Source organism: Macaca fascicularis, chromosome 3 (assembly GCF_037993035.2).
Source record: "Macaca fascicularis isolate 582-1 chromosome 3, T2T-MFA8v1.1".
Lineage (NCBI taxonomy): Eukaryota > Metazoa > Chordata > Mammalia > Primates > Cercopithecidae > Macaca > Macaca fascicularis.
In genome coordinates this window covers 199896382-199922780 of record NC_088377.1, presented here as the reverse complement: position 1 = coordinate 199922780, position 26399 = coordinate 199896382, and the positions used below count along the sequence as shown (strand labels likewise).

The window sequence follows — 26399 nt, the reverse complement described above, 5'->3', positions numbered from 1 at the left end:
TTAGGATGATCGCTGCAAGATCCCTTTATTCATGCTAATGTCCTTTATGCCGGCCTCTGCTGTCCCTCCGTTCAGGTATTTGCTCTGTTCTTCCGTGCGGTAGTGAAGTGGCAATCCTATCCATTGTTGTGCTGAGTTACTACTTCATGTCAGCAGACCAAAACATTTAGCTTTCAGCTCGTTGTGGCTTCTTCCTTCTGCCCTTCCCTCTCCCTGTGGTAGGGAAAATATCAGGATGTGATTTTCAGTGGCCCTAAGTTGGTACTGATGAAAGCAGAGACTACATGTGGAACTGAAACTGTTACTCCACCTTAAGTCTGGGGTTATTCTTAGCACCTGGTGTGGGAGGTTCTGGAGCACAAGGCCACCGTTGGTCACATGTGACCCTGAGCACCTGGGCTTTGGCCATCTGAGCTGAGATGTGCTGTGAGTACAAAATACACATGGAGTCAGCCTTGGTGCAAAAAGAAGAGTGTGAAATATTGATTACATGTTAAAATGATTTTGGATAGATTGGATTACATAAGATTATGTTATTGAAATTAGTTTCACCTGTTTTTCTTTGTGTTTTAAAATGTGGGTAGTAGAACATTTTTAATTACATTTGTGGCTTGCATTTGTGTCTCACATAATTTATTAGAGCTCTACAATGTTGGTGATTATCTCAGTAAAAATTATGTTTATTCATATTTATGGAAGAAAAAGGAGTATTTTGATGCTAAACAAAAATTATTCTTCAAGAGTAGAAACTCTTGCTCTAGAACGTGACAGATGGCACAGAAACAGAAGGATGAGGGCTTTGTGTAGCTGCTGTGCCCTGCTCCTTCAGCGTCCAGAGCTGATCTCAGGTCTTGTGGTGGGATGCAGCTGTGTAGCAACTGTGGGAAACTGTATTTATTCCCGCCTTGGAGAGCATGAAAGTGCTAATATAATAACAAGGGCTTATGCACCGTCAGATTTTAGCTTCTTGGTTTTCCTCACCTTTTGACAAAGTGGGGGAGTTTCTGTTGAAATACTCAACCTGATTTTCCATCTGACCTTGTCAGCTGTGGTGTGATTTCCACGCTAAGAAGCCAGGAGGAGGGCGCTGTGGACAAGAGCTACTGCACTTTGTTGGATTGCCTCTGCTCCTGGGGGCAAGTGGGGCACATTCTGGAGCTTGTGGACAACTGGCTGCCCACAGAGCATGCCCAGGCCAAGGTAGGTTAACATCATGCTTCTTTAAAATTAGGTGAGTGAGGATAACTGTGTATTAGAAATGATATGCTTTTCTAGGGACATGTGTTTTCATTATCAGTGTCTCTCTTCTTTCAGAGCAACACAGCTTCTAAACGTAGGGTGCAGATCCACGACACACGCCCAGTCAAACCTGAATTGGCTTTGGTCTACATTGAGTATCTGCTGACTCATCCAAAGAATCGCGAGTGCTTGCTCTCTGCTCCTCGAAAGAAACTTAATCATCTTTTGAAAGCCCTTGAAACGTCAAAGGTAACTCTGTGCCCTGAGAGTTGAGTGGTCTTCTATGATAGTGGTGGTGGCAAATCAAGATGTGAAGGTTTCATATTTCCAGTGCTATACAAGTGTTCTGGCTGCAACAGAATTGAGAGTGATCATGTCACCTCATTCAGTTGGTACAAGGCATGGAACCTGGCCGGGGCAAGGTTGGGAGTCAAGTCCCAGTTGACATGTGTTCAGAAATCTTGCATTTCTGTTGCACCTGCTAGGGCGCTAGGACTCAGGAGGATGGCCCGAGTTTCTCAGAACACACCCTCTGCTGGAGATATGTCACACACCCTTTCATGTGGACACTCAGTCCCTGCAGTCCTTGGCAGTTTTTTCTGGGAATGTTTGGAGAACATTTTTTGGGAACCCATCATGTTCCCAGCTGTCCCACGGAGGCCGTCATCTCTTCCTCTCCTCCAGAAGCCAGCCCTCTGAACACCCTGTTACATTGCCCTCAAGTGTGACTGTACCAGAAGCAAAGCCTCAGCAGAGCAGAGCCAGGCAGATGGGGAGGACGGGCCTGGTCACGAGGCAGGGAGGGGACGGGTGGTGCTGTGTGCAGGGCAGGGGCTGTGGACGGTGAGCTGAGCCCGCTCACCTGGCTGTACATTTTCCTACGCCACCCAGCACCTCACGTCCAGGCACAGAGTCCTCGGAGACTGGGCTTCTCCAGAGCGGGGGTCTTTCCAGCTCGCCTGAGATCAGGTGCTTCCCATTGTTCTTGCTGTCTGGGGTGTGGTGATGCCTTGTCAGTCAGCATGTGACCCTTGGGTTTTTTCTGTTGCAGGCAGATTTGGAGTCACTTCTGCAGACACCGGGTGGGAAGCCTCGTGGCTTCGGTGAAGCGGCTGCCCTGCGAGCCTTTGGCCTCCACTGTCGGCTGAGCATCCATCTTCAACACAAGGTGCGCCTGTTCCTGGCCCTCTGCTAGGATGAGATGCAGCGATCTTTTTGTTACTGATTTATCTTCTTGTTTTTGGACAGTTCTGCTCAGAAGGAAAAGTGTATTTGTCCATTTTGGAAGACACTGGCTTTTGGTTAGAAAGCAAAATTTTATCTTTTATTCAAGATCAAGAAGAAGACTATCTGAAGCTTCATAGGGTCATTTATCAGCAAATTATCCAGGTTAGAGGTCTGAAGACACAGAAACCTTTCTCTTTACCAAGTTTGTTATGTTTCAGTGTTTCATTTTCTACTTTAGAGTGGTGATTTTAGACATGAGTGTTATTCTTAAAAACTTACAGTAACATTTATCTAGCTTTCTAGAGTTTATCTTTTCGCAAAGCATAAACTTCATACTTCTAGTGTAATTTTACACATTACATGTAACAGCTGTTCAGTTATGTTTGTGGAATTACATAAAATATGTCTCTAGATTTATTATGAAAACAGCAAGAATTAATGTATCTTTATGAAAATTCCTTTATAAAACATCTTTGTAAAAATCTGCTTTGTAAGATAACTAGCACATGGATAGGAGAAGCTTTGTGAGGCTGGATTTACTCCCTTTTTTTAAATGGCCTTTGTTGCTAAGTTGTGTCTGTCTCTTACAGACCTACCTGACTGTGTGTAAAGATGTTGTTATGGTAGGCCTTGGTGACCATCAGTTTCAGATGCAACTTTTACAGCGGAGTCTTGGAATCATGCAAACAGGTACAGTCAGGGCTGTTTTAGAGCAATAAATACTCAGAACCAGTCCTTCCCTCCCTCCCTCCTTTACTGTGTTAACTCAGAACTCTCACTTTTAAGTGACTGATTATAATGCAACCTAGTATATACCAAAAAAGGGATTTTTTTGGGTGATGCAGCCAGGAAATTCAAAGGTGTTTCTGGGTCAGATATAACTGCATCCAGAGTTTGTGACAGGGTCCTTGGGATTCTGCCTCTCCTTGTGGTCAGCTTCGTTGCCAGGCCGACTTTCCCTGTGGATTGGGCTAGTGGCTATTTCCTGGCATCTGTGTGGGAAACCATCACCTTTTGGCTCTGCTCTGGCCATGTGCTCCGTGGGTGGGGGGGTGAGTCAGGAATTGTTAAGTGGTACCCCACCAGGACCCCTGAAAGTTGCTGTTACCCCAAGGAAAGGATTAGCACAGGGTAACCCATGGCAACAGTGAGTGAGAGGACAGCCTTCGAGTCACATCAGATGATGACGGGAAAGGGTGTGGGGCCAACCCAGGGGGAGTGTACCTGGGGCCATTCCATATCTCCTTGGCCTTCTGATCACAGTCTGGTAAAGAAGAGTACTGCTGAGCTGGGATCCTGGTCCCTGGCCCCTGACCCCTAGCCCCTAGCTCTTAGCCCCTACTACTTAACCCCTACTCCTTAACCCCTAACGGCCAGCCTCCCACCCCACTGCTTCTGTGGTGTAGCCGACTGCTGTGTAAACCTGTTTCTGGATGGTTTTTAAGTGAGTATCCCAATATCCCAGTGTTGCATTTGATTCTTACTGAGATCTGTAAAAGCCTCAACATTTGATGTAGACATTTCTTTAAGCCTAGTTATTTTGCTAGAAGAGATTGAAAATGATAACATTTAGTAAATTCAACATTAAGTTTTGAGAATTAGATTAAGTTGGTAGTCCAATTTCTAGTGGATCCATCTGTAGTCTCTTTCCCATAGCCTTAAATATCTTCATGGCAGATTCTAGAGGGGTCTGTGTGTGTGGATCCCCCCAGTGTATCTCTCTTTATGACGTTACAACTGAAAGTAGATGCTAGGAGAACACTGGAGCCAGGGTACTGGGCAGTGTCTTAGTTAATCTTTAATTATAAGCAAAATCATCCATCATTTGTTTAACAGCTCCAAAGCTTAATAGTAAATATCAAATAGACCAATATTATTTGCTTTAGCTTTTTTGTTTAATGTTTTTTTTTTTTTCAAGACCAAGTCTTGCTCTGTCGCCCAGGCTACAGTGGAGTGCACTGGCGTGACCTCGGCTCACTGCAACCTCCACCTCTAGGTTCAAGCAATTCTCATGCCTCAGCCTCCCGAGTAGCTCGGATTGCAGGCACCCACCACCGCGGCCAACTAATTTTTGTATTTTTAGTAGAGGTGAGGTTTCACCATCTTGGCCAGGCTTGTCTCAAACTCCCGACCTCAAGTGATCCGCCCACCTTGGCCTTTCAAAGTGCTGGGATTACAGACGTGAGCCACCATACCCAGCCTGTTTAATTCTTTATAATTCACTTCTATTGTGAAAACAGCATTTTATACTTAAGCTTAATGATTGAAACAGTCAAAATTATTTATTTTTTAAACTTCACTTATCATTTAGGAATTACTTTCCCATGAGGACCGAATCTACTTTTATTATTTATAAAATTTACTTTTTGGAGGAACTAATTATACATAGAATTCTAGATCTCCAGTGTAGCCAGTTTCATTATATAGGTATATCTGTTCTCTAAAAATAGAACAGAACGAACAACTGTTCTCTAATTCCGGTATTGAAGGAGCCACACTGCTGAACTTCTGTGTGTTCACGTGTGCAAGGAACACAATTTTTAGTTTAGTGACTAAGTCTAATAACTATTACTGTTACTGAAGGTATCAGTTTTATAAATTGGACAAATGTCATACTTACTTATTTATTTTGATTAGAATTTAGGTTAACCTGATCAGCCTGGCTTTTGGTATTGGCTCACCAAATACCAAAGTGTAATAATCTCTTTTTTGTTATCATTGTATACATGTGTTAAGTGAGAAATGTGTAATGATTTCAACAAACTTGTGTGATTAGAAAACTGATATATTCCAATTTTCTTTCTAGTGAAGGGATTTTTTTATGTTTCATTACTTCTTGACATTCTGAAAGAGATAACTGGAAGTTCCTTGATTCAGAAAACAGATTCAGATGAAGAAGTTGCAATGCTGTTGGACACAGTCCAGAAAGTATTTCAGAAAATGTTGGAATGTATTGCACGGAGCTTCAGGAAGCAACCGGAAGAAGGCCTTCGGGTACTCAGGCCTCCCCAGGACGGGTTCGCTAGATGGACTTTTCAGGGCTGGGTACACCCACACAGATGCACGAGCCCTGGCTGTGCTGTTCACGCTCGGGTGACGTGCAGTGGTGTGTGGGAGGTCCCTGGTGGCGAGGTGCGCTGAGAGAGATGGAGTCGGCGTGGGAGTCCCCCGTGGCGGGTACACTGAGAGAGAGATGGTGACCCCTGTGCATGGGCTGGAGGCAGGAAGGGCGGGAGCTCCAGCTGTTGAATTCTACTCAGTGGTCTTAGAACAGGATCCCATGAGTTCAGGTTGACCAGACGGCAGGACAGGAAGCAGAGGACTGATTGCTCTAGGTTCTGAGTGTATAATTGTTATATCACAGAGTTTTCCAAATAAAATATACCTTTCTTTTGAAAAAGAATTTTGATACTTGTAGAGTGACAGACATCTTGCCAGGTGAAATGCTAATTTCTATCATGAGTTACCTCCCCGTCCTATGTTAACCTTCTCTAGGTTGGAAACGAGAGTCACAGACCTTGAAGGGTCCCGTGGCTTCCCTTTGCTGGTTGAAAGCTGATGTGAAGTGAGATTATTGTATAAGCACTTCATATAAAAAACCTGTATGCCAGATTTGCTTCATCCTAAAAATAATGTCATGTCAGTTTCAGTTCTCGTACCACATGATGTTGTTATCAGAGAGAGCCATTACTTTTTCTAAGTAGCAGCTTAAAAATATCAATGAACTATTATTTTTTAATGAAGACTTTTAAAAATGCTTAAATGGGAGGCTATTTATGAAATATTGAAGACTCAGTGTCCTTTGCTGATAAAGGTCATTGAAGGTTGTTGGCCATACTTTTTCTAGTCTAGTTCAATTTGAATTAATTTGAAATGTTCCTGTGTTTGATGAATTCGTTTCAAGTGTCTGTGATCTTTTAGGTAATGTAATTTGTGCCAAAACCTTTAGTTTTCCCATCAAACCTGTGTAGCTGTAGTTAGCATATGTTGCCTCATAGCTGATGCCTTATTTTAATGTCATTGATGTTTTGCCTCCTTATTCCTGAGTGGTGTTCTTGGCTTTAGGGGAAGTTCCCAGTGGGCTTTGGTCCCGTCTATCATCTTCTGGCCGTGGTGCGTGGGAGGTTTGAGTCAGCCTGGGAATGGAATGTCTTGGGCATTGGTAGCAGGCAAACAACATCAGTGACTCCTCGAGTCCTGGGGGAGGATAGTAAGATACTTATTTTAAAGTGTCGTTTTGTTTTTTTCAAAACCATGGTTTTTAGTCATTAAAAGTGATGTATGTGTTTTCTTGTAGCTGCTTTATTCTGTTCAGAGGCCTCTTCATGAGTTCATCACTGCTGTTCAGTCTTGGCACACGGACACCCCTGTGCACCGGGGTGTACTTTCTACTCTGATCGCTGGACCTGTGGTTGAGATAAGTCACCAGCTACGGAAGGTGAAGTGCTTTAATCCTGAAACTGCTGTGCCTCTTATTGATGACACAAGATGGTGTTTCTACTAGCAGCACATTCTCTACGTTTCTCAAAGTATTTTTTAAGAATTTTCAAACTTGAGTGAGTGGTGTACTTTCCTAGCAGCTACACCTCAGAGTTTGATAGTTAGTATTTTAGACTCATGTGACTATTGTGAAACATGTACCAAGAATGTTATCACTCTTGATTAAAACAGAAATGTAGTCCTTACATTTGAACATGCTTTTATGCTACATTCAGGAGATTGAAATGAATTGATAAATTTCTTAAGATTATTCTCCCTCCTAAAAGGATAGAAGTAGTTGTAATCAGTGGTGAGTAGAATACAAGACTACTCTGGGACTGCTTTTGTGGAATAGTTTACATATCTTTGCATGTTATATTATTAGCCTCCCCCACCTGTTTTTCATTTCTTAGCTAGGATAGTCAACCTTCTAATGTCAGTTTAGGCTGGGCGCAGTGGCTCATGGCTGTAATCCCAGCACTTTGGGAGGCCGAGGCAGGTGGATCATGAGGTCAGGAGTTTGAAACCAGCCTGGCCAACATGGTGAAACCCTGTCTCCACTAAAGATACAAAAAATTAGCCGGGCATGGTGGCACGCACCTGTAACCCCAGCTGCTCGGGACACTGAGGCAGGAGAATTGCTTGAACCCGGGAGGCGGAGGTTGCAGTGAGCTGAGATCATGCCATTGGACTCCAGCCTGGGCAACAGGGCAGGACTCCGTCTCAAAGAAAAAAAAATGTAGCTAATATCAGTTTAAACAGACAATTTATTCATTATTACTATCTTATTTTCCTACCAGTAGCTGTAGATGAATTGAAGATCATTATTAATACAGAAGATATTAGCCTATTTGGTTAAAGAGTGATATAATCAGGATGATAATTCAAGGCAAAACAAAAAGTGGTGTTTTCCCACATGGAATATTCAGGGTGTTCTTTTCCTCTTCACCTCTTAAGAAAAGTAAAAAATCACGTTTTCATATAGAGAAAAGACCTTCTCTGTATGAAAAGATAAAATATGACAGGGAAGGTCATTGACTTATATGCATTTTTAATATTTACATGAATCATAAATTTTGTAATATAAAATCATGACTAATAAAAAGATGTTAACTAAATTCTAAAACATCAAATAGAATTTAAAGCCTTCCTTAAAGCTTGAAGGGAGATCATTTTGGTTTGGAAAGTAATTACTAGATTACACAATAGAATAAAAACTAGGATTTGTTTATTCCAGAGAGCTATGTAGCTAAAAATGATTTAAAAAAATGTTTGGCATATGGGTCATGCCTGGCTCACTTCTGTTTTTTATCAATAAAGTCTTATTGGAACATAGCTGTGCCCATTTGCCGAGCTTTTTCTTTTTGATGAATTGACTCCTATTATTGTGAAATATCTCTGGCTCTGACTCCTCATGAAGTCTACTTTGATATTTTCATAGCCAAAGCAGCTTTCTTGTGCTTTGTGTTTGCATAGCATATCTTTTAAAACCCCACCTGGGTGGGGTTTTAAAAAAATCTGGTCCAACAACCTCTGACTTCTATTTGGCGTGGTTATAGTCCTTTCTTTTTTTTTTTTTTTTTTTAGTCCATTTGACTTTAATGAATTTATTGATAGGTTTGGGTTTAAGTTAATGTTAATTGTTTCTTTTCTATCAGTCTGTCTGTTCTGTTAGTCTTTCTGGTTTTTTTTCTTTCCTGTCACTTTTTTGATGAATCAAGTGTTTTTACTACACCATTTTATCTCTGTTGACTTTATATTATCTTTTGTGTAATTTTTTTTTTAGTGGTTTCTCTAGAGATCTCAGCATGCATGTTTAACTTGTCTCAGTACCTTCAGAAATTATGCTTGTCTATTGCATGGTAGGAATCTCCAGTTGTGTTCTCCCATCCCTTATGCTGTTGTTATTTTTATTTTAATCTGTCAATAGTCTTTTGTCTCACTGTTTAAGAAATGCATTTACAGCAATCACTTTAAGATGTAAAACATTTTCATGAGAAACAGTGCTATTTGATATATAGTGATGATTGACTTAGATTTTCAAATTTGTATTATGATACTAGCAGAGGAAGTGTGGGAAGACTTACTGGAAGTGCTGTCTAGGCCAGGCACGGTAGCTCACACCATAATCCCAACACTTTGGGAGGCCTAGGCAGCAGGATGGCTTGAGGCCAGGAGTTCGAGGCCACCCTAGGCAACATGGTGAGACCCTGCCTCTATTAAAAAATGTTTAAAAATTAGCTGGGCATGGTTGTACATGCCTGTAGTTTCGGCTGCTCAGGAGACTGAAGCAGGAGTTCAAGGCTGCAGCGAGCTATGATTTGTGATTGCGCCACTGCACTGCAGCCTGGGCAACAGAGTGAGACTGTGCCTCTTAAAAAAAAAAAAGCAGTGTTGTCTAGTCATCCCTAAATGAAATCTCCTAAGATAGCCAAGAATCGAGCCAAACACAGTGGTGGAGAGATACAGGGGTGGGATAGGCATATTCATGCCTCAGCTATTACAGGTGGAAAACAAAGGCATAAGTTTCCACCTGGAGCAGGAATTCTGGACTTTCTGAGGAGCTTGTGGAATTCATGCCTCCATGGTGAAAGGCTCATCGAAGCTCACAAGGCTGATAATTAAGAGCACAGGTCCAGGCAGGTGGCCTTGTGGCTCTAAACTTACAGTACTTCACTGTGGGGTTCTGCCCTGCAGGGGACACTACAGTGTATAGGAACATTTTTGTTTGGCACAACTGGGTGAGGGGGTGGGCAACGTGCCCCTGGCATGGAGTGGGTGGAGGCCAGGGATACTGCTCAGCCTCCAACAGCACCTAGCACAGCCCCCCAATCCCCCAAAGAACGAGCTGGTCAGGTCGGTAGTGCCGAGATTGAGAAACACCAGTTTAGACAGGAGTAAAATGTTAAATTTATTTAGCATAAAAGCACATTATTTACAGTAGACGATAACAAGATAAAGACTTTTTGATGAAACGCTCATTGAGTAGCATGTCTGTTTTTCTTTATTTTTGTCTCACTGAATAAGCACCTTCGCTTATCTTTTTTTTTTTTTTTGGTCATATTGAGATAGGATCTCTGTCATCCAGGCTGGACTGCCATGATACATGGCTCACTACAGCCTCAAATTCCTGGGCTGAAGTGATCCTCCTGCCTCAGTCTCCCAAGTAGCTGGGACTACAGGTATGCACCACCATGCCTGGCTAATTTTAAAATTTTATTATAGAGGCAGGGTCTTGTCATGTTGACTAGCCTGATCTTGAACTCCTGGCCTCAAGCAATCCTCTTGCCTCAGCCTTCCAGAGCGCTGGGATTACAGGTGTGAACCACCATGCCCAGCACACTTATGTTTATAATAATAGATTATTCATAATTATTGTAGACATTCCAACAGTTAATAAAAATAATTCTTTTGAATTTCTGGCAAGTTTTTCTTGGGTGTTGAAAAAAACCCAAAGCAGGGTAATTTACAAGTGAGTAGCCTAGTCTCTGTTTACAACTTGCTGATTTGGAACTTTTTTAGGTTTCTGACACAGAAGAGCTTACTCCTCCAGAGCATCTTTCTGATCTTCCACCATTTTCAAGGTGTTTAATAGGAATAATAATAAAGTCTTCGAATGTGGTCAGGTAATCACTTTCTCTTTACTGTCCTGAAACTCTCATCGTGGCTGTAACCCTCAGCAGCTTTTGTTCTATTCCTTTTACTCTCAAGTTTTTCAAAGCTACACTCTTTTCTATGAGAAAAATGTCTTATATAATTTTCTCTCCATTTTATCAGTAATTAGAAATATTTACATTAAACTTACACAGAAAAATTCTAACTTTCTGTAAAGAATATTCGTCTAAATAGTCTCTGGTTAGTTATGCTTCTCATAACTGAAATTCAGTTAAGGGAGAACACAGAATGTTAATGTTTAGTAAAATACTTCTTACCAAGTGTGCTTTCAGAACACTTGACAAGGTAAATACCGGTGCCATGTTCGTTGAACACGCAGCTGCTACTCATTTTCTAGTCCATATGTCACTTGATCAGAATTGCAGGGTTTGCTGTGGTGCATGCAGGGCTAACAGGTTACAGAGGGAGTTGCTTTACAGATGTCTGGTACCTGTCGAATTTTAATAGCAGATACATTCAGTGAAAACTTTTAAAAGCACCATCTTTAGCAGCTATGAGTCATCTTTCAACAACATACTAAATCTTTTCTGTGTGCATTGAGGGTATACAGAGTAACCTTTTTCACTCAGCACAGCATCCCTGTTCCCAGCAGCATCCTCTGGTTTTAATGTCTCACTGTACAATCTGGCACGCTCTCCATGAAAAGCGTGGGGTGAGTTCAGTCAGCTTCCCATGTCCCCTGCAAACTGGGGTTTGTGGTTGTGGTTGAACCTTGGTGGTACTTATTTTGCTATAATAGGTTCTATACGATACAGTAATTTTGATGTTTGTTGATTGTTTTGCAGGTCATTTTTGGATGAATTAAAGGCGTGTGTGGCCTCTGACGATATTGAAGGCATTGTGTGCCTCACGGCTGCTGTGCATATTATCCTGGTTATTAATGCAGGTTGGTTACATTCCCCCCCGTCATCTGGAAGGTGGCTGGTGTACCTCACAGGTGCTGTCATGGGCTGCTGGGGATCAGCCCCTGCACTCGGCTACTCCTGGCCAGCTCAGGTGTCCCCCAGCCTTTCCACTCCCTGCCTTCTCATGTGCTGGACATAGTGCTGTCCACTTGGCTTCCTCTCCTTAGCCCACCCTGCATCTGTTTTTGTATCGGCTTGCTCACTCTTCGGTGGTGGAGGTCCTGTTCATTTTCACCTTTTGCCACTGGACCCATTTAAGTATTCCTCTCTGTGCCTCACCATTGAATTTCTATTGATTTGATGTGTTACCTGTATCTTAAAATCTGAATTTATTTTGGTTGATGGATATTTTGGTGTTTATATTTGATCTATCTACTATTTCTCGTAAGCCTTAGTCTTGCCTATTCTGAATATCCCTAGCAGTTCAAAGAGTACTGGAAAAATAATTGGAGATATGTATAAGATGCTTAGCTCAGTATAAAATGTAGTAACATCCCTGCAGGTTGACTGCCTTTACCTTTCTGTGTGATTTGCTCAGTTTTACTAATGTTGAAATCATTTTCAAAGATGGCACATTGTAGCTAGGGAGTGCTCCTATTGAAACAAACTCTCCCTGTAAGCCTAAATGGACAGAATATCTGCAGATTGGTAAGAATACTCCTTGAGTAGTCTGACCCAGGTTGGCCATAAGCAAAGACTTCCCTCAGGGACTCCCCCTGCATTGAGATCACCACCAGGAGGACGTTGAGGACGGATGTTGGATGCTCCCAGGTGCCTTGCCCTTAATACATCCTTAACTACCTACGATGGTTAAACAGGGGAAGGACTCTGAAACAGGATTGGTTTGCTGGCATGGACATAATCTTTCCTCTAATGGCTTCATGGGGTGAGGTCCATTTGAACTCTTCTTCCCAGTAAATGTTTGTTTGATCTTTACAACATGGGTTTAGAAGGGAGAATTACTATTCCGCAGGTCAGTATGTAGGTTACCTCAAAGGGAAGATAGGGAGGCCCAGCTTAGGGAAGTTGTACCACGTGTGTAGCGGAGTGTTTGTCTTTGTGTAGTGATGTTAAAATCTTTTCTGTCTTTTAATATAATTTTTCCAGGTAAACATAAAAGTTCAAAAGTGAGGGAGGTTGCAGCCACTGTTCACAGAAAACTAAAGACATTCATGGAAATTACTTTGGAAGAGGATAGCATTGAAAGGTAAAGCAGAGATATTCACCAGATGTGATCATCTAGAACTGCTCATTATTCTTTGGGTCTGCATGAGGTTGTGTTTTCATTTCTGCTGCTTACACCAGGTGGTTAGGAGACTAGGGACTGTAAGGAGAAAAACGTTTCTGTTGGCAAAGACCTTTAGCTTATGTTTAATTTACTTGCTAATTCTGTCTTCAAAAACAACACGAAATTGTCATTTGCAAAATTCTGCTGTAGAAAAGTGAGGGCATACAAACGTATTTTATATGGTTTTAAAATCAGACATTATTTTTGGTGGTTGCTGCATTATGGAAACCACGGGCATTTCCCAAGGATAGATACCTTGCGGACAAATACCTACATGGTGATGGGCGGTCCCTCCAGAGCCTCTGAATGTGTGTAATTTCCGCCTTGCTGGACAGCCCGTTGCTGCGCAGAGCCTGCAGGCTACCAGTGTACTCGCAGGACTGCAGGCTACCAGTGTACTCGCAGGGCTGATTCCGGCTGGGTGTTTCTGCTGCTGTGTGCTGTTTGGTGTGCTCTGCATTTTACTGTAGGCTCTGTTTTGGATTGTGTTTGACTTTTAGATCAACCACAAATAATTTTTTCTTGCTATTTTATGAGCTAAGTAGGTGAAGCGTTGTAAAGCTCTGCACTAGGAAATTCACCTCTGCCTGGGAAATAAACCACTCTCCATAGTTGCTTCCTCTGGAGAAAGGTTTTCCAAATCAGAAACTGCTAATTTGTGAATAAACTTCCAAAGTGTGGCTTTTTATAAACTGTCGGCTTGTACTATAGACACAATACACTTAATGCTCACTTTACTAGAAAGTTTGGTTTGTAGGCTGGGCGCAGTGACTCATGCCTATAATCCAGGAGTTCAAGACCAGCCTGGCCAACATGGTAAAACCCCATCTCTACTGAAAATACAAAAATTAGGCTGGACACGGTGACTCATTCCTATAATCCCAGCACTTTGGGAGGCCAAGGCAGGTGGATCTCACGAGGCTAGGAGTTTGAGACCAACCTGGCCAACGTGGTAAAACCTCTACTGAAAACATAGTAAAACCTCTACTGAAAACAAAAACATTAGGCCTATAATCGCAGCACTTTGGGAGGCCGAGGTGGGTGGATCACATGAGGTCGAGAGTTCAAGACCAGCCTGGCCAACATGGTGAAACTTGTCTCTACTAAAAATACAAAAATTAGCTGGGCGTGGTGGCAGGTGCCTGTAATTCCATCTACTTCAGAGGCTGAAGCAGAAGAATTGCTTGAACCTGGGAGGTGGAGGTTGCAGGTGAGCTGAGATTGCGCCACTGCACTCTAGCCTGGGCAACAGAGTAAGAGTTCGTCTTGAAATAAATAAATAAAAATAAAAATAAAATAATTAGCCAGGTGTGGTGGCACGCTTCTGTAATCCCAGCTACTCTGGAAGCTGAAGAGCTTAGTTAGCCTGGCTAGAGGTTTATCGATTTTTGTTGATATTTTCAGAGAACTAGCTTTTGGTTTTGTTAATTTTTTTCTGTTGATTTCTTATTTTCAAGTATATTGATTTATGCTCTAGGTTTTACTGTTTCTGTTTTTCTTACTTAGGATTTAATGTGCTTTTCTTTTTCTGTTTTCCTAAAGTGGAAGTTTAGATGATGGATTTTAGATTTTTCTTCTTTTCTAATATGTACTTTCAATGCTATAAATTTTCCTCTAAGCACTGCTTCATCCCACATTAAAAAATTTTTTTTTCTATTTCTCTTTTTGTCCTTTTTCTTCCCATCAGTTTTTGTTTTGTTTTGTTTTTTTTTGTTTTGAGATGGAGTCTTGCTCTGTCACCCAGGCTGGAGTATAGTGGCACGATCACAGCCTTAACCTCCCAGGCTCAAGCGATCCTTCCATCTCAGCCTCCCAAGTAGCTAGAACTACAGAAGCGTGCCTGGCACGGCTAATGAAAAAAAATTTTTTGCAGAGGTGGGGTCTCACTATGTTTGCCCAAGCTGTTCTTGAACTCCTGGGCTCAAACAATCCTCCTGTGGCCTAAAGTTCTGAGATTACCAGTGTGAGCCACCATGTTTGGCCTTTCTATCATTCTTGCTTTCATTTTATTCATCCCACAAATTTTTGATAAACTGTGCTGTCATTTTTATTTAGTTCAAAATATTTTTAAATTTCTCTTGTGATTTCCTCTTTGATCTATTTAGTTGCGTTGTTTAATCTTCAAGTGTTTGGGGATTTTTCCAGCTTTCCGTTACTGATTTCTGTTTTAATTCTTGTAGCCTGAGAGCAGACATTGTATTATTTCTAATCTTTTAAATGCGTGGAGGTGTGTCTTATGGCTTAGAATGTGTTCTGTCTTGGTGAGTGTTCCGTGTGAGCATGAGGAGAATGTGTATTCTACTGTTGTTGGATGAAGTAGTCTGTAGATGTCCATTATAACCAGTTGACAATGTTGTTGGGTTGAACTGTGTCCTTCCTAATTTTCTACCTGTTGGATCTGATAGAGGGTGTTATAGTCTCCAGCTATAATAATTGGCTCCTCTGTTACTCTTTGCAGTTCTGTCAGTTTTTGCCTCACATAGTTTGATGCTCTGTTGTTGGGTCCACACATTGATGATTGTTACTATCTTTTCTTTATGTAATGCTCTTCTTTATCTCTGATAATTCTTCTTACTGTGAATTCTGCTTTGCCTGAAATTAATACTACTACTCCTGCTTTGTTTTGATTAGAGTAAGCATGGTATATCTTTTTCCATTCATTTCCTTTTTTTTCAAGATATGAAGACTTGCTATGTTGCCCAGGCTGGGCTCTAACTCCTGGACTCCTGGGCTCAATCTGTCCTTCTGCCTTAGTCTCCCAACTGGCTGGGACTGCAGGCACACGCCACCAGACCCAGCTAATTTAATTTTAATCTATATGTGTCTTTATTTTTAAAGTGTTTTTTTTTATAGACAGTATATAAATGGGTCATGTTTTTTGATCTTCTCTGACAATCTGTCTTAAAATTGGTGCATATATACCATATTCAAAGTGATTAATGATATAGTTGGATTAATATCCACTAGATTTGTTATTGTCTTCTATTTGTTCCCCTTGTTGTTTGTTCCTGTCTCTGTTTTCCACTCCTTTGTTGTCTTTTGTGGTTTTAACTGAACATTTTATGATGCCATTTTCTTTACTAGCATATCAATTATACTTTTTTTTTTAAACCTTTCTTAGTAGTTGCTTTAGAGTTGGAGTTTTATTTATAACTAATCCACGTTTGCTTTCAGATGACACTATACCACTTTGCAGGTAGGGTGAGTACCCTATAATAACAAAATAATCCTAATCCTTGCCTCTCATTCCTTGTATCATTGCTGTCATTCATTTTGCTTAGGTATAAGCAGACAAGCATATATAATTGAATATATTGTTGCTATTATTATTTCGAACAAACTACATGTTAGGTCATTTAAGAATAAAAAAAAAAAGTATTTACCTTCACTTACTCCTTCTTTGATGCTTTTCTTTTCTTTGTGTTGATTCAAATATCCTGACACCTATATTCTTTTCCTTCCCTCCAGAGAACTTCTTTTAATGCTTCTTTCAAGGCATGTCTACTGGCAACGAATTCCCTTAATTTTGGTTTGTCAGGGAGTCTTTTATTCTTTATTTCTTTGCAGGGATAATGTTGTGTAGTTTATAATTCTAGTTGGTGAATTTTTTTCTCTCTGTACTTTATTTAATTTATTATTATTTTTTGAGACAGAGTCTTGCTCTGTTGCCTAGGGTGGAACGCAGTAGTGTGATCTCAGCTCACTGCAACCTCCACCTCCTGGGTTCAAAAGATTCTCGTGCGTCAGCCTGCCAAGTAGCTGGTATTACAGGCATGTCGCCACCACACCCAATGCTAATTTTTGTACTTTTTAGTGGAGACAGTTTGCCCAGGCTGGTCTCGAATTCTTGATCTCAAGTGATGTACTCGCCTCAGCCTCCCAAACTGCTGGGATTACAGGGGTGAGCCCCCGTGCCCGGCCACTCTCCCAAATTGCTGGGATTACAGGGGTGAGCCCCCATGCCCAGCCACTCTCTGTACTTTAAACATTTCCCTGTACTCTTCTTGGCTCGTGTGGTATCTGAGAAATAGGATATAATTATTTTTTGTTCCTCAGTAGATAAGGTGTATTTTTCCCTGTCTGGTTTCTTTCAGTACTTTTTCTTTGATTTTCTGTAGGTTTAATATGATATGCCTAGGGGTCATTTTCTTTCTCTTTTTTTTTTTTTTTTTTTTTTTAAGCATTTATTCTATTCAGTATTCTCTGAGCTTCCTGGATAAATTCTCAGTTATTATTGTCTCAAATATTTCTTCTCTTCCTTTCTCCCTTCTGAAATTCCTATTATACATGTTAACACCTTTTACAGTTGTCTCACAGTTCTTGGATATTTCGTTCTATCAAAACAGCCTCATTTTTGAATTCTGTTTGCTAATATCTTATTTGAGAATGTTTGCATTAGGTTTCAGATAAGATTCTATGGTTGTTGGTTGTTCTGTAGTTTTGGTTTTGTTATTTTTAGTAGGACCTCTGCCAGTTTTGCTTTCAGTGTGAGTTGCTGTCAGCATTAGAAGGTAACTTTTCCCTTTTCAGTGTTGTGGAACCCTTTAAATCACATCCGATGCTGTGGAACAACATGTCTCCCAGAATTCTGGGATGACTTTTCCCTATTTCTTTTATGTTATTAGTCAGGCCTGATTTTCTATTACTGCCTGAATAAATTTTGGTAATTTACAATTTCTTGCATTAATCTAGTTTTTTAAATGTATTAACAAAATGGCTTGTGATTTTTCATTCATTGTTTATTAATTTTAATGGAATAGAATTTACTCGTTGAGACATACATATGGAAAAGAATGTAAATAATACATGTACCACTGAATTAATTGTCATAAAATGCAGTCACAGGCCAGGTGCAGTGGCTTACGTCTATAATCCCAGCACTTTGAGAGGCCAAGGCGGGTGAATTGCTTGAGTCTAGGAGTTCGCAACCAGCCTGGGCAATGTGGCGAAACCTTGTCTCTACAAAAAATACAGAAATTAGCTGGGCATGGTGGCATGTGCCTGTGGTCCCAGCTACTCAAGAGACTGAGGTGGGAGGATCACTTGAGCCCAGGAGGTTGAGGCTGCAGTGAACTGAGATTACGTCACTGCATTCCAGCCTGGGTGACAGAGTGAGATCCTGTCTTAAAAAAAAATGCAGTCACTACCTAAATCAAAGAATACACCTCCTGAACACGGCCCCTCTCTCCCTGTGTGAAGGTATCAGCCCACCCCAACCCTCAGTCTAATTTTGGGTGTTGTCCAGATGAAGACCAAAGTGTGTGTGGTTTTATACCTGATATGATGTTTATGTTTACTGTGGCTTTTAACACCCATTTCTTTTTTGTCTTTTTTTATTGTACGTTTGAGACTGGCTCTGTGGTCACATACAGCATTTGTGAGTGCTTGTGCATAGGAGTGTGTGTTTTAGAGAGGTGGAGTGCCACCTGATCAATTTACATTTGTTAATTGTGTTACCCCAACTTTTCTATGTATTTACTGATTTTTTGTTGCTTATTCTACAGAGACTTGGGTTAAATTTCTCATTATGCTTGTGGATTTGTCCAAGTATCCTGTTTAGGACTGCTTTTGCATTATATATTTTATGGTCCTGTTATTAGGTGCATATAAGTTTAGAACTGCTATATGTTCTTGATTAATTGACCCTTTTATTTTAATAAAGGGTCTGTCTTTAGTCCACTTTGTCAGGCACTGAGATAACAATGTTGGCTGGGCATGGTGGCTCGCGTCTGTAATCCCAACATTGTGGGAGGCTAAGGTGGGCAGATGGCTTGAGCTCAGGGGTTCAAGACCGGTTTGAGCAACACAGCAAGACCTCATCTCTACAAAAATTACAAATATTTGACAGGTGTGGTGGCATGTGCCTATAATCCCAGCTACATGGGCAGCTGAGGTGGGAGGATCGCTTGAGGCGGAGGTTGCGGTGAGTTGAGATTGTGCCACTGCACTCCAGTCTTGCAAGAGAGCAAGACTTGTCTCAAAAACAAACAAAAAACAATGTTTTTCTGTGTGTTTGTCAGGTTCCAGGAAGAGACCAAAACCACGCAGTGATTCGGATAGGGAAAGCTCAGTGTCAGGGATTTTTTTGTTTGTTTTTGAGACAGAGTCTCCCTCCGTTATCCAGGCTGTAGTGCAGTGGAGCGATCTTGGCTCACTGCAGCCTTTGCCTCCCAGCTTCAAGTAATTCTTGTGCGTCAGCCTCCTGAGTAGCTGGGATTACAGGCATGCGCCACCATGCCCGGCTAATTTTTGTATTTAGTAGAGACGGAGTTTCACCATGTTGGCCAGGCTGGTCTTGAACTCCTGACCTCAAGTGATCTGCCCGCCTCGGCCTACCAAAGTGCTGGGATTATAGGGGTGAGCCACCGTGCCCGGCTGAGTGTCAGGGATTTTTATAGGGAGTTGGCACGATGGGTTATTGGCTAGTGAGAGTTAAAGAGAACTCTAGAGAATACTGGAGTAGCAGATGAAGAGAACACCTCCAACCCTAGGTGAGCGCCCTCAAGGAAGGAGCCCCCACCCCCAGAGGGAGACCTGGCTTCCTACATGGAAGAAATTGCTACTGGCCTTCGGTGGGACCTGAGGACATCCACTCATGTGGGTGGGTGGCGGGCCGGGGGGATGTGGAGCCATCCCAGGGGAGGTGCTGGGGGAGCTGCTGGAGCCAGAGCTGGAAAGCCTACTCAAGTGCTGCAGGCTCCTGTGTATGGCTCGGATCAGGTGGGGGCTTGTGGGGATAGTTGTCTGGTGTGCTACTTGTGCTGTCAGAGTCCTCTGGAGAAAGGGGGGCCTTACAGAAACCTGGAGAAAGTCCCCTCCTTCCCCAGTGGTTTTCCAGCACCCCATGGTGATGGGACGTTGAACTGGGCACTAAAGCAGGTGGGTAGGTTTGGGCTTTTAGTGACTGAGTGAATGAAATGCATTCAATTATGGACTTTATTCTAAAAATGATTGAGTGTCCACTATGCTAGTTTTAATCAGGTTAGACTTTGCAACTATATATTTTAAGAAGAAACCCTCCCAGCACTTTGGGAGGCTGAGGTGGGTGGATCACGAGGTCAGGAGATGGAGACCATCCTGGCTAATGCAGTGAAACCCCGTTTCTACTAAAAATACAAAAAAGTAGCCGGGCGTGGTGGCAGGCACCTGTAGTCCCAGCTACTCGGGAGGCTGAGGCAGGAGAATGGCGTGAACCCGGGGGGCGGAGCTTGCAGTGAGCCAAGATTGTGCCACTACACTCCAGCCTGGGTGACAGAGCAAGGCTCTGTATCAAAAAAAAAAAAAAAGAAGAAGAAGAAGAAGAAGAAAACAAACTATTGGTCTTAGGAGCTTGTTTTTAGGGCAGTGGTCTGATTTGGGGATGACGAGGAGCACTTGTGCATTTCAGAAAATAAGTGACAATGTAAATGGTTCATTAGACACAAAGATTAAACAAGATGACCAGAATTACCAACTGTAAGAATGTTACATTGTTTTCATAGGATGTAGTAACAACCTCAAAAGTCCAAGCATTTTTCTTTATTAGAAATAATGTTGGCCGGGCACAGTGGCTTATGCCTGTAATCCCAGCACTTTGGGAGGCTGAGGCGGGCGGATCATCTGAGGTCGGGAGTTCAAGACCAGCCTGACCAACCTGGAGAAACCCCGTCTCTACTAAAAATACAAAAATTAGCTGGGTATGGTGGCACATGTCTGTAATCTCAGCTACTTGGGAAGCTGAGGCAGGAGAATCACTTGAACGTGGGAGGCAGAGGTTGCGGTGAGCCGAGATGGAGTCATTGCACTCCAGCCTGGGCAATAAGAGTGAAACTCCGTCTCAAAAAAAAAAAAAAAAAGAAAAAAAAAAGAAATAATGTTGCCAAGCAAGGCTTATTTGGATATAGAATAGTGTACACTATTCTGAAGATGAAAGGGAAGAGAAACGTTGGTTTCTTGTTAGGAATGCCTTCCATTTCCACTTATACTTAGTTTCAGGCTACTTGAATTGTGTTAGTTACATTGAGAGAAGAGAAGACCTGAGAAATTCAGAACTTACAATGTGGAAAAGGACATGAACAGAACACTGGGGACAGAGTGTTTTGTTTCTCTGTTATTCCTTTTTCTTTTTTCTTTTTTTTTCTTTTTGAGACAGAGTCTCGCTCTGTCGCCCAGGCTGGAGAGCAGTGGCCGGATCTCAGCTCACTGCAAGCTCCGCCTCCCGGGTTCACACCATTCTCCTGACTCAGCCTCCCGAGTAGCTGGGACTACAGGTGCCGCCACCACGACCGGCTAGTTTTTTGTATTTTTTAGTAGAGACGGGGTTTCACCAGGTTAGCCAGGATGGTCTTGACCTCCTGACCTCGTGATCCTCCCGTCTCGGCCTCCCAAAGTGCTGGGATTACAGGCTTGAGCCACCACGCCAGGCTGTTTCTCCGTTATTTCTTCACCTGCATGCCATCCTCTCTACTAAGCTGATACACAGATGAAAAAAAGAGCTCCTCCCTTTAAGAAGGAAACATCCTAGAAAATAAATAGGTTGGGACTGTGAAATATTGGCTTCTTACTTAAATATGCAAGAAGCAAACTATAGAGAAACCAGTGTCTAAAAAAATCAATCTGACAAATTGATGAAACAAGAAAAATCAATCTAATGGAAGATAAACAATTAAGATTTACGACTGTATTTTAAAATATTATTGATTTAATGTTGCACTAGAGACATTAAAGCAAGTAAACATCTTTAAGAGTCTGGGAACCCCTTGCTCCAATTAATATTTTAGGCAGTGGAGCTTGATTTAAAAGTGCACATTTTCTTAACAACTAATCTAGTTTTCAGGGTTAGTATTCTGTTGACTGGTCTGTTGGGTGCTAAATAAAAATTGGCATCTCGTTGCATTTTCATTGCCTCGTCCCGTATAGCGTCCTGTAAACTGGACATTTTCCGAGGAGAAACAATGTGCATTTGCCAGTGCGCTGGTGCATTTAAATGTCAAGTATGTTAAGTTTATTGCTTTCATAAATAGTATCAAGATAGTAATAAATTTATAATTTGAAATAAATTACAATATAAATAATATGTTTCTTAAGGTTTGTGTTACCTCATGAATTTTCCCCACTAATCATATTACAAGCAAATTACTTGCCAATATTAATTGTGCCTGTACTTGCAGGCAACTTTAATAGTACAGTAATGTAAGTGCCAACATTAAACCTTGAAGGAAAAGAGTACTCCCTGAAAAAGTGGCCTCACTTTTGTTATCAGGTATTGATAAATGAATACCAGTTAATTTTATTCTGCTTTAATTTTAACAGTCCTTTTTTTAAAACGAATTTGGGGCTGGATGCTTTTTATAGCTTATTTAATGGTATGCTTCTATCATCCATACCCAATGAACTTGGTGTGGGTAATTTAAAACTATTTATATATAAAACCACCCTTTAATAAATACATACATTGTCTTTTTATCTTACTGTTTTTCTCAGAAAATTGATTCTGCCTGTATTTCTTGTGGCTGTGATCACCAACATGTGACCCTAACCTGACATAGACGGAAGGAAAGGTGGCAAAGTTTCGAGTCCTCGTATTTGACACATTTGACAGACGTTAGTGCTGAGGGGACTTGCACATCGTCTGGTCTGTGTGTGCAAGGAGAAACCTGGCCCAGGGAGCTTTTTGTCTAAGCTTTTGTCACTGTCCCTTCCAACTTTAAAATTCCTTCCTTTTGTTCTTTAGTAGGTCTTATTATTTCTCTGGTCTTCATAGTGTGTTCAGTTCTTCAGGTAGCAGAAGAATGAGTACATTTGAAGTATAGTGGAATATCTTTTTAGTGTTGCAGTAGTGTACCAGTAGCAGGAGAAAAATGACCTGGGTTTAAACCCAAACTGCCCTTCCCAGCTGAGTAGTCATGGGCAGTTTGCTTTAGCACTTCTGCCTCAGTTAGCTTATCTATTAAAGGAGAACGATAAAGAGTCATTCTTGTTGCCAGTCTAGACTTAGGTCAGTGTGAGTAGCTATTTACTACCTGGTAAATGAGAACACTTGACCTTCTGTATCCATGGGTTCCACGTTCGGAAATTCAGCCAACCATAGTTTGACAATATTTGGGACAAAAATGGATGGTTGTGCCTGTACTGAATATGAACAGACTTTTCCTTGTCATTATTCCCTAATATAGCATAACAATATAGTATAAACAATATAGTATATAGTATAACAACTATTAGTATCGTATAATAATATAGACAATATAGTATATAGACAATATAGTATAACAATTATTACCATAGCATTTACCTTGTATTAGGTGTTGTAAGTAGTCTAGAGATTATTTAAAGCTTACAGGAGGATGTGGGTAGACTATATGCAAACAGTACACCAGGGACTTGAGCATCTGTGGATTTTAGTATCTGGGGGGTCCTGGAACACATCTCCCACAGATAGTGAGGGTTAACTGTACTTTTAACTTAACATTTTTCTCTAAAGTATTTTTAAATTCATGCTCACTTAAGGAGACAATATTATTTTTGAGTAATTAAAAATTAATTTTAGGCCAGGTATGGTGTCTGTAATCCCAACACTTTGGGAGGCTGAGGCAGGCAGATTGCTTGAACTGAGTTCAAGACCAGACTGGGTAACATGGTGAAACCCCATCTCTACAAAAAAATCAGCTGGGTGTGGTGGTGTGCACCATAGTTCCAGCTACTTGGGAGGGTGAGCTGGGAGGATTGCTTGAGCCTGAGAGGTCAAGGCTGCAGTGAGCCGTGATCTCACTGCTGCACTTCAGCCTGGGTGACAGAGCACGACCCTCTCTCAAAAAAAAAAAATTAATTTTAGATTTTGGAGGGTTCATGGCTTCCTGGGCCCTGTTCCTCTCTGTCTGGACTCTGGCTGCATTGTTGCTGAGCCAAGCAGTTGCTGAGCTGACAGGTGGGCAGAACCTGGACTGTGGACAGAGAGCACTCTCTTCTCCTGGGGGACTCAGGGAATGGGCAGGAGACTCTGAGGCAGCAGGTCTAGAAGAGGCCCAGCAAGGCTGGGAGAGTGAAGGAGCTATGGGGCACCCAGAGTCTCCTGTGTCACTGTGTGGTGGCCTCCACATAGCTGTGCCCTCGCCCCTAGTTCAACACAGGCAGAAACAACCACACCGAGGGTGGCCCAGGCACTTCCAGAGTGATAGTGGTGGGAGAGTAATAAGAGTCTTTGAAGAAGAGTCGACTGTAACCCCAAAAGGACAGTCTAGAGCTAATGTGTCACAGATACACTGCTGTTGATAGTCAAATTCCAGAAAGGTCAATTTGGAGAGATGTCTCAGAACATAGAACATAAGTACTCATGAGGAGAGGTCACGAGGATGGTGACCTCTCCTCATGAGAGGGGGAAAAGGCCTGAGAGACCTAGTATCAAGGAGAAACAGTGATTCAACAGTGATAGGAAAAAATTCCCCAGAGCTAAAGAAAGATATACAGATTCCCTTTTTTCTTTACTAAATTCTGGATTGAAGAAAAAAAATCACAGTTAAATAATTATGGATAAAATTCCTAAATTCCAGGAATAAAGAGAAAATCTTAAAATTTTTCTAGATTCATGCAGGCCAATACAGTGGCTGCTGAACATCTGAAACCTGGTGAGTCTAAGCTGAGTGTGGCCCTCACAGAAAGTGCATGCAGGTTTTGAAGACAGTATGGAAAAGAGAATGTGAACTATGTCACAAGTAATTTTATATGGATTACAAGTTGAAGCATTTTGGATATATTGGGTTAAATAAAATATATTAAGATGAATTTTGCTTAAAAAAATAAGTAAAAACAAGGTCTTGATCCATTGTACTCTTTGATCTCTTTCAATGTGATTACTGGAAAATGTAAAATGACGCATGTGACTTGCATTGACATTACAGGGCGCTGTGGTAGACAGCAGTCTGTCTGCAAAGGGGAAGACCAGGTAGACGTGAGTCTCACTTGCAGTGCTGGACACAGGAAGACAATAGGATTGTAAGAGTTTTAAATCTTGCTGAGATATCATTTGGAGTGGAGGGTAGATATATTCGTGTCTAGGAGGAATTCGGAGATGAGCTTTTCTGTATTCCTTCTCTGAGGAGACTACTTCGGAGTGCACTGTAATCAAACAAGCATGCATTGGAACCAAGTAGGAGTTGTGGCACAATAAAAAAGGGAAGTCATGGTGAGCCACACACTTTGTAAATACGTGTATTTAAGGAACAGTGATATGCTACCTGTCTAATAGTGATTCTTAAAATAGGCACACTGCCAGGGAAGTGAGGACAGCGTCTGGCAGGGAAAGTACTCAGTGATCTCAGCCAAAGCCGCAGCCTAGGTGGGGCTGGGGAGGACATGAGGAGAAAGTCTCGCCTTGAGGGACAGGGATGCAGGGGAGTGGGAAAGTGAGGTTTTTCTAAAGGCCTCAGGTTATTAGAGGTAGTAGGTACATGTCATGGTAGTAGAGTGTCTTAGTAGGTCACATAGTTTTTGTCTTCTTTTCTTGTATAATAGAGAAATAGGCTCAGAACTGTGGGTGCTGGAAAGGAAGAGCCTATGTCCTCTTTGCCCACCAGCATGGCACACTGCCCAGTGCGCATGTTTCATTGCCTGGCAGTGCGTGGTGTCCACCGTCAACCCAAGCCTGTGGTCCAGTGCCGTGTGTCCTGACTCCTGTGGGGATTCTGACTCCATTTTACATAAGAGAAACAATTAATGAAACATTTATAGATTATTTCAACTTTGTTTTTAAATGCATCTAGCTGCAAACCATATTTAGATTATAGTTTTGAAAATGTACATTTGGATAATTTGGTTACTTTTTTTCTGTAGCTAAATATTTCTTTATTTGTGTTTCAGATTTCTCTATGAATCATCATCAAGAACTCTGGGAGAACTTTTGAATTCATAACCAAGCCAACATCTCCAGACATGTAAAATAGGGAAAAGGGATTCCAAATGAAATTCCTGTGTATTTTCCTATTGTTTTTAATGTTAATAACCCATATAATAGCAAAAGGGTGGGATTTTTTTTTTGTGGGAGTGTGGGAAGGTGAAGGTTATGGAGTAGAGAACTCAAAACTTCTTCAATTTTTGCTAGTGCCTGCGTAAATAATATATTTAATATAAAGGACTCCAGGTATGAATGATGTGGAAATCCATGATTCGAAGAAAAAACACTTTTCTAGCAAACCTGGTTGTTTTTAAAATGACTTTTATATATGTAATATTGCTTGGAAACTATGAGTAATAAAGCAATGACAACATCCATTTGTTTATTTGAAAGTATTAGGGGCTGGGCGCGGTGGCACACACCTGTAATCCCAGCACTTTGGGAGGCTGAGGCAGGTGGATCACTTGAGGTCAGGAGTTCAAGACCAGCCTAGACAACATGGTGAAACGCCGTCTCTACTGAAAATACAAAATTAGCTAGGTGTGGTGGTGAATGCCTGTAATCCCAGCTACTCAGGAAGGAGAAGTTGCAGTGAGCTGACATCGCGTCACTGCACTCCAGCCTGGGTGACAAAGCAAGACTCTGTCTCAAAAAGAAAAAGAAAAGAAAATATTAAAGCCCACCTTTATGGCCAGGAGTGAGGTGTGGTGTCCCAGGG

The 26399-nt window shown here is 41.6% G+C and overlaps 1 protein-coding gene across 3 annotated transcripts in view; it reads left to right on the top strand.

Annotated features, from left to right (window-relative positions):
- Window positions 1-26056, top strand: part of NCAPG2 (non-SMC condensin II complex subunit G2) — a 72758-nt gene extending 46702 nt beyond the window's left edge. For all 3 annotated transcript variants that reach the window (XM_074036489.1, XM_005551286.4, XM_005551285.4), the window contains 12 exons: window positions 5-75; window positions 1047-1200; window positions 1315-1488; window positions 2291-2407; window positions 2488-2628; window positions 3057-3156; window positions 5273-5460; window positions 6764-6904; window positions 10468-10571; window positions 11406-11506; window positions 12633-12732; window positions 25648-26056. In XM_074036489.1, coding sequence (XP_073892590.1) covers window positions 5-75; window positions 1047-1200; window positions 1315-1488; window positions 2291-2407; window positions 2488-2628; window positions 3057-3156; window positions 5273-5460; window positions 6764-6904; window positions 10468-10571; window positions 11406-11506; window positions 12633-12732; window positions 25648-25699 — 1443 coding nt within the window. In that variant the 3' untranslated portion in view covers window positions 25700-26056. The remainder of the gene's footprint in view (window positions 1-4; window positions 76-1046; window positions 1201-1314; window positions 1489-2290; window positions 2408-2487; window positions 2629-3056; window positions 3157-5272; window positions 5461-6763; window positions 6905-10467; window positions 10572-11405; window positions 11507-12632; window positions 12733-25647) is intronic.
- Window positions 26057-26399: the final 343 nt, after the last annotated feature.